This window comes from Anolis sagrei, chromosome 3 (assembly GCF_037176765.1).
Source record: "Anolis sagrei isolate rAnoSag1 chromosome 3, rAnoSag1.mat, whole genome shotgun sequence".
In the NCBI taxonomy this organism is placed as follows: domain Eukaryota; kingdom Metazoa; phylum Chordata; class Lepidosauria; order Squamata; family Dactyloidae; genus Anolis; species Anolis sagrei.
In genome coordinates, this window is record NC_090023.1 from 251,615,148 (window position 1) to 251,627,857 (window position 12,710).

Genomic DNA, 12,710 nt, shown 5'->3' on the forward strand with positions numbered 1-12,710 from the left:
CCCAGCCGCCCGGGCGGAAGCACGTGCGCCGCCGCCTTATATACACACCATTAAGTTGCCGCCTCCTTCCACCCCATTGGCTACCGAGAAAGGACTCCGCGTTTCTCATTGGCGGGAATGCTTAGAGTGGCGTGTTACAAAGTTCTAAGCTACGCCCCCATTTCTACAGGACTTGCCCAGGCAAAGAACCTGGCTGGGTTTGTTTTGCTTTTGTTTGGGATTTTAAGTTTAAATGGAGCAACATTAAAGGGATTCCTGACTTTGACAAAAAAGGAAGGAGGAAACACTGGGTGTGGTTGAGTTTGGAGAGTTCATTCTATAATAAATATTAAATAACATTTATTTATTTATTTATTCTTTTTATTTTATGTTTTGGTTTGTTTGTTTGTTTTGGGGGGGTTCAAAGGTGTACAAGTGGATGGAGAAACAGGAATGGGATTCTTGAATTAGACACAAAGGATGGAGGAACCACTTAATGTGGCTGAGTTTGGAGAGTTAATTATATAATAAATAACTTTTTATTTTATTTTTTGTTTTGTTTATTTGTTTGTTGTTTTGGGGGGGGTTCAAAGCTTTACAAGTGGATGGAGCAACAGGAAAGGGATTCTTGAATTCAACACAAAGGAAGGAGGAAACACTGAATGTGGTTGAGTTTGGAGAGTTCATTCTATAATAAATATTAAATAACTTTATTTATTTATTTATGGGGGGGGGGGGTTCAAAGGTAGACAAGTGGATGGAGCAACAGGAAAGGGATTCCTGAGTTTGACACAAAGGAAGGAGGAAACACTGAATGTGGTTGAGTTTGGAGAGTTCATTCTATGTTGTTGTTGTTCATTCGTTCAGTCGTCTCCGACTCTTCGTGACCTCATGGACCAGCCCACGCCAAAGCTCCCTGTCGGCTGTCACCACCCCCAGCTCCTTCAAAGTCAGTCCAGTCACTTCAAGGATGCCATCCATCCATCTTGCCCTTGGTCGGCCCCTCTTCCTTTTGCCTTCCACTTTCCCCAGCATAATTGTCTTCTCTAGGCTTTGCTGTCTCCTCATGATGTGGCCAAAGTACTTCAACTTTGTCTCTAGTATCCTTCCCTCCAATGAGCAGTCGGGCTTTATTTCCTGGAGGATGGACTGGTTGGATCTTCTCGCAGTCCAAGGCACTCTCAGAACTTTATTAATATTTAATAAATATTAAATAACTTTATTTATTTATTTATTTATTTATTTAGGGGGGGGGCGTTCAAAGGTATACAAGTGGATGGAGCAACAGGAAAGGGATTCCTGACTTTGACACAAAGGAAAGAGGAAACACTGGATGTGGTTGAGTTTGGAGAGTTCATTCTATAATAAATATTAAATAACTTTATTTATTTATTTGTGTTTGTTGGGGGGGGGGGGGTTAAAAGGTCAACAAGTGGGTGGAGCAACAGGAAAGGGATTCCTGACTTCGACACAAAGGAAGGACGAAACACTGGATGTGGCTGAGTTTGGAGAGTTCATTACATAATAAATATATATCCCACTTTATCGCTCCATACAGAGACTAAAAGCAGCTCACAATCAAAAACATTGCCACTTAAACTATACAAATATATAATCATAAAACAGTATATCATTTTATTGTTGAAGGCTTTCATGTGCCATAGACAGGTATTGTTTGTGTTGCTGACATTTAAATATTTGAAAGGATGTCACAGGAAGAGGGCAGGAGTTTGTTTTCTGCAGCTCTGGAGACTAGGATCCCTTCCACACAGCTGTATAAAATCCACATTGAACTGGATTATATGGCAGTATGGACTCAGATAACCCCGTTGTTGTTGTTTTATTTTTGAGTTTTAATTGCAAATGTTCATTCTTATTGTATTTATGGTATATACGGCATTGAATTGCTGCCTTTTGTGAGCCGTTCTGAGTCCCCAAGTGGGGGTGAGAAGGGCGGGATATAAATGTCGTAAATAAATAAATACAAGCAGATATTGTGGGTTATCTGCCTTGATATTCTGGGTTATATGGCTGTGTGGAAGGGCCCTAGGACACTGAGCAATTGATTCAAATGTATTGTCGAAGGCTTTCATGGCTGGAATCACTGAGCTGTTGTAGGTTTTTTTCGGGCTATATGGCCATGGTCTAGAGGCATTCTCTCCTGACGTTTCGCCTGCATCTATGGCAAGCATCCTCAGAGGTAGTGAGGTCTGTTGGAACCCTTTTTCCTAGTTCCAACAGACCTCACTACCTCTGAGGATGCTTGCCATAGATGCAGGCGAAACATCAGGAGAGAATGCCTCTAGACCATGGCCATATAGCCCGAAAAAACCTACAACAACCCAATTGATTCAAATGGTAGGAAAAGAGATTCCACTTAAACATTAGGAAGAACTTCCTGATGGTAAAAGATTTGTTCGGCAGTGGAATACGTTCTCTTGAAGTGCAGTGGAGTCTCCTTCTCCGGAGCTTTTTAAACATAGCCTAAAGGGCCATCTGTTGGAAGTGCTTTGATTGTGTTTTCCTCCATGGCAGGGGGTTGGACTAGATGTCCCTTGGGGTATCTTCCAATTTTAGGATTCTATGGCAATAGAATATGTTTCCTTGGAGTGCAGTGGAGTCTCTTTCTCTGGGGCTTTTTAATCGGGGCTAAATGACCATCTGTTGGGAGTGCTTTGTGTTATTCTGCATGGACTAGATGGCCCTTGTGATCTCTTCCAACTCTGTGATTCTGAAGACACACTAAACAACCATGCTTGGAATTGATTGTTACCTTTATTCATCTTTCAGAAAGCAGCGAGGCTCCAAGCCCCACCGAGGATGCCACGAATTTGAGGTTCTTCCCCACAGCTTTTTAAATAAAAATGTTTCCATACAAGAGGGATCTAGAAGCACTTCCTGTGCACTATGTTGGGCCCGACTTCAGCATACTCTTCCTTGGAGATCCACATCTCCTGGAAGGCAGAGAGGGATGCCAGGATGGATCCCCCCATCCACACCGAGATCTTCCGGTCAGGAGGGGCATTGACCATCACTTCGGTGTCCTTGGGTGCCATGCGGATCAGCTCCTTGGTTAAGCGCTCCCCAATCCCAGGGAAGAGGCTGGAGCCCCCAGAGAGGAGCACATTGGCGTACAAAGTGGTCCTCAAGTCAATGTCACACTTCATGATGGTGTTGAAGAGGAGCTTGTCAATCCCGGGGGCTTCCATGCCAACATTCGCTGGGCGGAAGAGCGTCTCAGGGCAGCGGAACAATTGGTTGTGGATCTTGATGATCTGCCCATCGGGCAGCTTCCAAGTCTTCTCTATCGCCGTCGGCTTTTTCGCCATCTCTTCCTCCGGGTTCAGGCAGACGTAGCACAAGGCTTCCTTGATGATCCGCACAATTTCCCTCTCAGCTGTGCTCACTAAGGCAATGCCACTCTCTCGCAGGATCCTCATGAGATATTCGGTGAGATCCCGGCCCGCCAGATCTAGCCGGAGGACGGCATGGGGCAAGCAGTAGCCTTCGAATATGGGGACAGTGTGGGTGACCCCATCGCCAGAATCCATCACACAGCCCGTGGTGAGGCCTGCTGCGTAGAGCGCTAGTACGGCTTGGATGGCCACATAGAGGGCTGGCACCTCAAACTTTTCAAAGAGGAGTCGCGTCATTTGTTCACGGTTGTTCAACGGGTTCAGCGGCGCCTCTGTTAGCAGCGCAGGTCTGTTGCAGGCGTTGAGCTTCAGTTCATTCTCATACACATGTTTCCAAATTTTCTCCATGTCTGGCCAGGAAGTGACAATTCCATGTTCCACTGGATATCTAAATTGTATTCATACAAATAAAAGAAAGATGGTGGTGATATATTACCAAATGGAAACATGCCTTAGTTAGAAAGTCATTACTCATAAGCGTACCCCAAAATCACATTGTAAACTTTTTTTGGATTATTACGTTAGTCCACATTGGCACTGAGTTTACTTGGTATACTCAGTATGGCCCAAGTCCATACAGTTTCACCTAAATACTACTTTGATTGGAATATTTAGGTACTCCAGGTCATTTAGTATTATGCTTCTGATGGAAATTACCATGGAGTTGCATTGGAGGACCTAGCTAATTTCTAGAAAGGATACCTTTGGGGATTTTGCAGGTCTTCCAAGATTTCTCTATGGGCAAACTTGGGCCCTCCAGATGTTTTGAATGTCAACTCCCACAACTCCTAACAGCCAGTTGACCTGAGAGTTGACATCCAAAACACCTGGAGGGCCCAAGTTTGCCCATGTCTGCTCTGTAGTAGATTCCAATATAATTTGTTCATTTCAACAGTCTACTATTATCTATGGTTTCATGTTTCCACTGTATGTTTGAGAACATATTCCCAACAGATACAAGGGTGGCTCTTTAAAAGAAATGCAAGTATATATTAAACATACCAAACCAGAAAGTTACAAAAATGCTAAATATCCCATGCAGGTCATATTTCTGTAATAAATCTGAATCAGTTTCTCATCCAACATTCTGTATTATCCAACACAATCTGCCTCCCACCCAGAGCCACAGCTGGTTCAATACGTTGCAATGTTTTGGTGCTAAATTCATAAATACAGTAATTACTACATAACGTTTCCATGTAATGAACTGCTTTTTCTGATGATTTGTTGTAAAACATGATGTTTTGGTGCTTAGCCTGTAAAATCATAATGTTATTTGAGATTTAATAAGCTTTTCCTTAATCCCTCCTTGTTATCCAACATTTTCGCCTATCCAACATTCTGCCGGCCTGTTTATGTTGGATAAGCAAGACTCTACTGTACTCTCATGGATTCCAACTAAGGCTGGACCTACACTGCCAAATAATGTAGTTTTACTAGGTCACAACCTCTGAGGATGCCTGCCATAGATGCAGGTGAAACATCAGGAGAGAATGCTTCTAGAACATGGCCAAACAGCCCGAAAAACCTACCACAACCCAGTGATTCCAGCCATGAAAGCTTTCAACAATACAATAGTTTTAGAATGCAGTTTAACTGCACTGAACTAGATTATAAGAGTCTGCATCACATACAGTACAATTCAATGCAGCTAAACTGCATTATTTGGCAATATAGATCCAGCCTAAGAATCTTGGAAGTTACTTCTGTGAAAGACAAAAGGCTTTTCACCTGGTCTAACACTAAAAGCTACTTTTCCTGGAGAGTTTGCTTTGCTTTTAGTATAGAATGACGGGTTACTTATGAAACATAAATCTATTTCATTTATAGAACATCAGTATGTAGAAAAATCAATGTATTTTTTAAGGGACTGAGTTCCTGGTAAAATAGCCATTGCACAACTACTGTAATATTAAAACAGAGTCAAACTGCTTTCAGTTAAGCTACTCCTATACAATGCCTTTAGGATTGGATGAAAAGTTCAACTAAATTCATTGCAACCAGTCCGTTAAAAGCAACATTTCCAAAGTTTTCCCAACTTGCTACAATATATATACACTTTTTGTATAAAATATTGAAATAGACCATGAAGCTTCTTGAACAAGTTATACCTAATTTATAAAGTGCAAAATCGTCCCCGTATTTCCCCATGCTTTTATTGTTTTTAGCACGGAGCAGGCAAATTTAGCATATGGCAAAGCTTGTAGTGGATCGCATTCCAACCAAAATAAAGTAGGATTTCAAAACTAAAAGTTGAGGCTCAACCTACTTTGCCAAATAACGCAGTTTCAGAATGCAGTTTATGAGTCTACGATACGATATAATCCAGTTCAATGCAGGAAAACCGCATTATATGGCAGTGTAGTAAATCCAGCCTGTGTGAATGCCGACTTTTGACTTTAGGGAAAGAACATATAAATGCTTGCTTTAAAAGGAGAGATACCATTCCTGAAAGTGTCTAGAACCACAAATTTCCTTGTTAACATTTTGCTAGTGGCAATAAGGTGGTTAAAAGGGGCTAAGAAATAATGTTTACTATTATGATTATGATTATTATTCTTATTATTTACACAAAAGCACAGTATGTCACAGCAAACGAGATCTATATGCTGGATTTCGTATCACAAAATCACAAGTCGAACACTTCCCAAGCATCTAGGACTGTGTGATGTATTTTCAAATGATGCGCGCAGATCCAAGTAAGGTGGCCTTTTGCAGTTGACAGATCGTGATTTTGTTGATGTTTATTGTTTCCAAATGCCGGCTGAGATTTTTTGGCACGGCACCCAGTGTGCTGATAACCACTGGGACCACCTGTACTGATTTATGCAGAGCCTTTGCAGTTCGATTTTGAGGACCTGATAGCGGCTGAGTTTTTCTTGTTGTTTTAATATTATTATTAGAAACACAACAAGAGTGCACAGCAGACACTCTGCTGGCTGTTGTATTGGATCACATGTGGACACTTCCCAAGTGTCTAAGACTATGTGATATGGTGGCCTTTTGCAGCTGTCATATGGTAATCTTGTCATTGTTGTTGTTGTTGTTGTTGTTGTTGTTGTTATTTCTTACCTGCCTCTCCTTGCCTTGAGGCAGGATATTAGACAATTGAAAGCACAGTGAAAACACTAGAAATACACACACTAAAATGTATCTCCATAAAAGTTATACACCAAAACATATCTCTGCAAAATACATACTAAAACACACAAAGCAAAGATCAAACAAAGGACACTTAAAATTCATGTTTAAAGACTCTCTTGGTAGGCCTGCCAGAAGAGATAGGTCTTTACATGGTTTTTAAATTCCAATAACTCATTTATCTGTCAGGAGTTCTTCCAGCAGGTCATTCCACAGTTGTGAGATTTCTAGTCCCAAATAAAACAGATCCATTGAATCAATTAAGTTTACCTATGCTTTGATTTGCCATTCAACAATTATTTAATAGATCCGTTCTAATTGGGATTCACAGGTGGCCTTGAAATCCTTTTTTGTCAGATTGCGCCATGAAAGCAAAAAAAAAACAAAAAACAAAAAAACTACCGGTAGTTCCAAGCCTTCTATTTTCCCAAGTCTGACCCAAAATGTTTTCTGCCAGAGAAGGACGACAAGATATCTGCAACACAGCCCCAGATTGCATTAACAACAACCGATCAAATGTGCAGTTGAATCATATTGAAATGCAGCCATTCTGCAGCTAAGGAAAGAACTTTAGGAGGGAAAAGCCAAACGGCACACACAGCTCTGTCCTTCCAACTTAGTTGCTCCTGTTCCCAAGCATCAGCTGCCTGCAGTTGGGTCCATGGGTGGGTCACTTATTGGGTGACTTACTACAGTCTTTTCTGTTTAGACTGGGAAACATCTACCAGCCAAGTACATCCATGGCCCCATCTCCACTACCATATACTGTAATGCAGTTTAACTGCATTGGAGTGCATTATATGGTGGTGTAGACTCATATAATATGAAACTGCATTATATGATAGTGGAGATGGTAGCCTATGCTTGAGTTCAGCTGTTCCTCATACACTTACCATCCAGCTTCCAATGTCACTATATAATATTAACTACAGAAAAATAACAGCATACATGCTGGACCCAACTATTGAGGAAAACCATTGTGCTCGCTCTTTTCCTGCACCTGCCAGACAAATAATTGAAGGCCTTTGCCTTCCACATCACAGGTAACCATAAAGTTCATCTGTGGGTTTGTGCAGCAGCCATTGCAAGGTGTATTACCTTCTGACTACTTAGGCATAATGGTTAATTTTGCAAGGTGTATTACCTTCTGACTACTTAAGGCAGGGGTCCTCAACCCTTTTAAACAGAGGGCCAGGTCACAGTCCCTCAAACTGTTGGAGGGCCGGATTATAATTTGAAAAAAATAAATGAATGAATTCCTGTGCACATTGCACATATCTTATTTGTAGTGCAAAAAACACTTTAAAACAATACAATAATTAAAGTGAACAGTATTAGTATTTCAATGGGAAGTGTGGACCTGCTTTTGGCTGATGAGATAGGGTTGTTGTTGTTGTTGTTGTTGTTGTTGTGTGCTTTCAAGTCCTTTCACACTTATGTTGACCCTGAGTGAGGGCCAGGTAAATGACCATGGAGGGCCGCATCTGGGCCCCGGGCCTTAGTTTGAGGACCCCTGACTTAAGGCGTAATGGTTATTTTTCTCCTTCTCAATTGACAACTAGCTCCCGCTATTTCAGCAAGTTACTCAGTTCATTGTAAGCACAGGACTTATTTTCTTCCCTAATCTTTTTCTACCTATGTATCATATTTTTAGATTGCAAGGCAGAGGGCAGAGAATGCAATGTAATCTATCTTGTAAGATATAATGATGAGACTTTTTGATAAATGGGCAAGCCATAAATACTAGGAAGGAAGGAAAAAAGGGAAAGAGAAAGACACAGAAAGACAGATGGAGGGAGGGGGAAGATGATGTATGGGTAGGTAGATAGATGATAGATAGATAGATAGATAGATATATAGATAGATAGATAGATAGATGATAAATAGAGCTTGTCCTGCCCAGGCAGTCTCTACTGCTGTATAGCCACCCAATGTTCAGGTTAGCCAACACTTATCGATTCCCTGTGGTTGGCAAGGGCGATCGGAGCACCTGAGGGAGAGGATCCCTCGCTTGGCTTGTGCTTCGTCTCCAATGTAGTAGTCCTTCTGGCCGGCTCCCAGCATCACAGACTTGGCCTTGGGGCGGCCGACCAAGTTGGTGAAGATGACCCGCGGTTCCTTGTCCCCGGCGACCCCAGCTTTGAGCAGGCCAGAGCCATTATCGATCACTATGGCTGGTGGCAGTTCCCCCATCCCTGGACGATGGTCTTGCTTCTGCTTGTTCCTGCTCAGGGCCCTTGCCCCTCAGTGGGTCTATCTTTTACTGGGGGGGAAAGTGAGGCTCACAATCTCCCAAGGCAGGTGTTGCTGGCTCTATTGTGACCTCCATGTTGCTATGATACCTTCTCCTCCAGCTGTGCAGGGCTGGGTATTGTATCTAAATGGGAGGAGGTCCAACCCCAAATCTTATGTGCTATGTCAATTTTCCATGCTTCAAGATCTGTGAGATTGTGATTCTCCTCTTCTCTTAACTGGGAAATTATAATGCAATGTGAAAACATGTTGCTGTTTTCGTTGAGACTTCATTCCTTTCCACTTTGCTCATCTTGGGAGGAAAATCTTTAGATAATATTACCTTCTCTGTAGTTTACAGAAAAATAGATGACCAGATACACTGTGATGTCATGATTGGAAGAGAATCATAGAATCCTAGAGTTGAAGACTCTACCAAGCTTGCAAACTTTGTGTTTTGTTTGTTTGTTTGTTAAAAATGCAATACAACTGTTTGGTTTGCTCCTGACACGATAAATAAATAGAGTTGAAGAGACCTCATGGGCCATCCATCTGCTGCCCTGGAGACTAGGAACAATGGCTGACTGTGAGAGCTGTTCAGCAGTGGAACTCTCTGCCCCAGAGTGTGGTGGAGGCTCCTTCTTTGGAGGCTTTTAAACAGAGGCTGGATGGCCATCTGTTGGGGGTACTTTGAATGTGATTTTCCTGCTTTTTGACAGGGGGTTGGACAGGGGGATGGCCCACAAAGTCTCTTCCAACTTAATGATTCTATTATTTTTAAGTAAGTCTGAAAGTGTTTGTACCATACCTGGTGAAATTTTTGTGTCCAGAAGGGGATCTGATTGGGATTTGCAGTGTTTACATGCAAAAAAAAAAAAAAATCAAGTGCTTCTCAAAACAGTCTTCCTTTGACTGTGAGCAGATTGAGAATAGAGGGCATACCTTTTAAGAGTAGTAGCAATAGTGGAGTATAGTTCTCTTTGATAGGGAAAGGATACCTCTCAACGGGTGCATGTACACTGTAGAATTAATGCATTTTGACTCACATTGAATCATAGAATCAAAGAGTTGGAAGAGACCTCATGGGCCATCCAATCCAACCCCCTGTCAAAAAAGCAGGAATATTGCATTCAAGCACCCCTGACAGATGGCCATCCAGCCTCTGTTTAAAAGCTTCCAAAGAAGGAGCCTCCACCACACTCTGGGGCAGAGAGTTCCACTGCTGAACGGCTCTCACAGTCAGGAAGTTCTTCCTCATGTCCAGATGGAATCTCCTTTCTTGTAGTTTGAAGCCATTGTTCCGCGTCCTAATCTCCAGGGAAGCAGTAAACAAGCTTGCTCCCTCCTCCCTGTGGCTTCCTCTCACATATTTATACATGGCTATCATATCTCCTCTCAGCCTTCTCTTCTTCAGGCTAAACATGCCCAGCTCCTTAAGCCGCTCCTCATAGGGCTTGTTCTCCAGACCCTTGATCATTTTAGTCGCCCTCCTCTGGACACATTCCAGCTTGTCAATATCTCTCTTGAATTGTGGTGCCCAGAATTGGACACAATCTTCCAGGTGTGGTCTAACCAAAGCGGAATAGAGGGGTAGCATTACTTTCCTAGATCTAGACCAGGGGTCCTCAAACCTTTTTAACAGAGGGCCAGGTCATAGTTCCTCAAACTGTTGGAGGGCCAGATTATAATTTGGAAAAAAATTGAATGAATTCCTATGCGCACTGCACATATCATATTTGTAGTCCAAAAACAAAACACTTAAAAACAATGCAATAATTAAAACGAAGAACAATTTTTACAAATATAAACTTATTAGTATTTCAATGGGAAGTGTGGGCCCGCTTTTGGCTGATGAGATAGGATTGTTGTTGTGTGCATTCAAGTTGTTTCAGAATTAGGTTGACCCTGAGCGAGGGCCGAGTAAATGACCTTGGAGGGCCGCATCCGGCCCCCGGGCCTTAGTTTGAGGACCCCTGATCTAGACAATGGATCAATGCTGTGAAATCTTGTGATTTCTGTGTAGTTCCTGTGAAATCCTGTGTAGTTTGGTTATTATTATTATTATTATTATTATTATTATTATTATTATTATTATTATTATTATTATTATTATTATTATTATTATGTGTTGTGCTCTTTAGAACTTGAAATGAGCCCTACAGACTTACCTGATCTCATTGAACTCAGTGGGATTGTCTTGCAAGTAGATTTACCCTGTGCTTCTATTTTCTCAGCAAAGAGGGCAGCAGCAGTTCCCAGGGATGTTTCCGTAGTGTAGTGGTTATCACGTTCGCCTAACACGCGAAAGGTCCCCGGTTCGAAACCGGGCGGAAACACATTTTCTTTCCTTATTTAATTTCAAAGACAACAACCCAAAATTAAATAAACAACATGTTCTAAGTGCAACATATTCCCAGATACAAGGGATACTTAATACAAACGATTTCTGACTTCAGAATCAATTGAACTTTTTTTAAAGTACTTTTTGAAAGCCAGTGTTGCTTTAAAAACTACTTTAATCCTGAAAATCAGACAAAAAGTTCCTCTACGAATAAATGGAGATTTTAAAACAAAAAACAAAAAAAAAAACCAACAAAACCTTAACAAGACTTCTATGACTATTTTGTATCAAGTTATTTGATTCAGCTATAGGGAAGATAATTTCTAAGGCTTTGCTATGAGAGTTTCCGTAGTGTAGTGGTTATCACGTTCGCCTAACACGCGAAAGGTCCCCGGTTCGAAACCGGGCGGAAACATTTAGTTTAACTTCACAAATAAAATAAAGTCACATTATTTCGCCTTATTAAAAAAAGGTTTTCTTAATTCAATGTCTGCCAGTATGCAAGAATGGGAATTTCGTGAGTTCAGGAAAGAGAGAGGAGCTTGGGGAAGTTAACATGGTGGACAGCAGTAGCTTTTTAAACTTTTCCAGAGTATATACCAGGCTCAATTAGAGCTAATGCAGAATTAATCCACTTTCATGGGGTTTGACATACATACACCAAGATTAAATATGGATTTCCCCATTTTCTTGTCACTGGTTTTAAGCTAATTTTAAATTATATCCCTCCACCACAAAAATTAAATCCCTAATATAGGCTTCAATGTATATATATATCTGTATGTGTATATATGCCATTGTTATATATATAAAGAAAATATGGATATATATAGAGAGAGTCAATGTATATATATATATATATATATATATATATGTCTCTCTCTGTGTGTGCATATATATATGCCATTGTTATATATATATAAACAAAATATAGATATATAGAGAGAGAGCCATATTTTGTAATACACACAGAGACATATATATATATATATATATATCCATATTTTGTAATACATATATATGTGTGTATTACAAAATATGGCTATATATATAGATGTATGTATTACAAAATATGGCTCTCTCTCTATATATATATATTACAAAATATGGCTATATATGTGTGTGTGTGTGTATTACAAACTCTGGCTATATATATATATATAGAGAGAGAGAGAGAGAGAGAGAGCCATATTTTGTAATACATACACCTATATATATATTGTAATATATATATATATGTATGTATGTACGTATTACAAAATATGGCTATATATGTGTGTGTATTACAAAATATGGTTATATATATAGAGAGAGAGAGAGAGAGAGCCATATTTTGAAATATATACATCTATATATATATGGCTATATATATGGCTATATATGGCTATATATATATAGCTATATATATATATATATAGCCATATTTTGTAATATATATGTATATATCTCCATATTTTGTTATATATGTATATAGCTATATTTTGTAATATATATATATAGCCAGAGTTTGTAATATATATATATATATATAGCCATAATTTGTAATACATATATATGTGTGTGTGTATATATATATATATAGCCATATTTTGTTTATATAT

The 12,710-nt window shown here is 40.2% G+C and overlaps 1 protein-coding gene and 2 non-coding genes across 3 annotated transcripts; 2 read left to right on the forward strand and 1 right to left on the reverse strand.

Moving 5' to 3' along the window:
• Positions 1-2,864: 2,864 nt before the first annotated feature.
• On the reverse strand, positions 2,865-8,729 carry ACTRT3 (actin related protein T3). The gene is made up of 2 exons (XM_060767546.2): positions 8,527-8,729; positions 2,865-3,783 (listed from the first exon to the last, which is right to left on the reverse strand). The coding sequence occupies exons 1-2, from the start codon at positions 8,727-8,729 to the stop codon at positions 2,865-2,867; spliced, it is 1,122 nt and encodes a 373-aa protein (XP_060623529.2).
• A 2,302-nt stretch (positions 8,730-11,031) lies between these two features.
• On the forward strand, positions 11,032-11,104 carry TRNAV-AAC (transfer RNA valine (anticodon AAC)). Its single transcript has one exon. It is a non-coding gene; the product is annotated as a tRNA-Val (tRNA).
• Positions 11,105-11,451: 347 nt separating this feature from the next.
• TRNAV-AAC (transfer RNA valine (anticodon AAC)) lies at positions 11,452-11,524 on the forward strand. Its single transcript has one exon. It is a non-coding gene; the product is annotated as a tRNA-Val (tRNA).
• Positions 11,525-12,710: the final 1,186 nt, after the last annotated feature.

Bases quoted from the DNA above. Each gene is read 5' to 3' on its own strand.
- ACTRT3 (XM_060767546.2), bottom strand. From the start codon at position 8,729: ATGGGGGAACTGCCACCAGCCATAGTGATCGATAATGGCTCTGGCCTG. The intron at 3,784-8,526 runs GTGCTCCGATCG...AATACAATTTAG, and splicing joins CGAGGGATCCTCTCCCTCAG to ATATCCAGTGGAACATGGAA.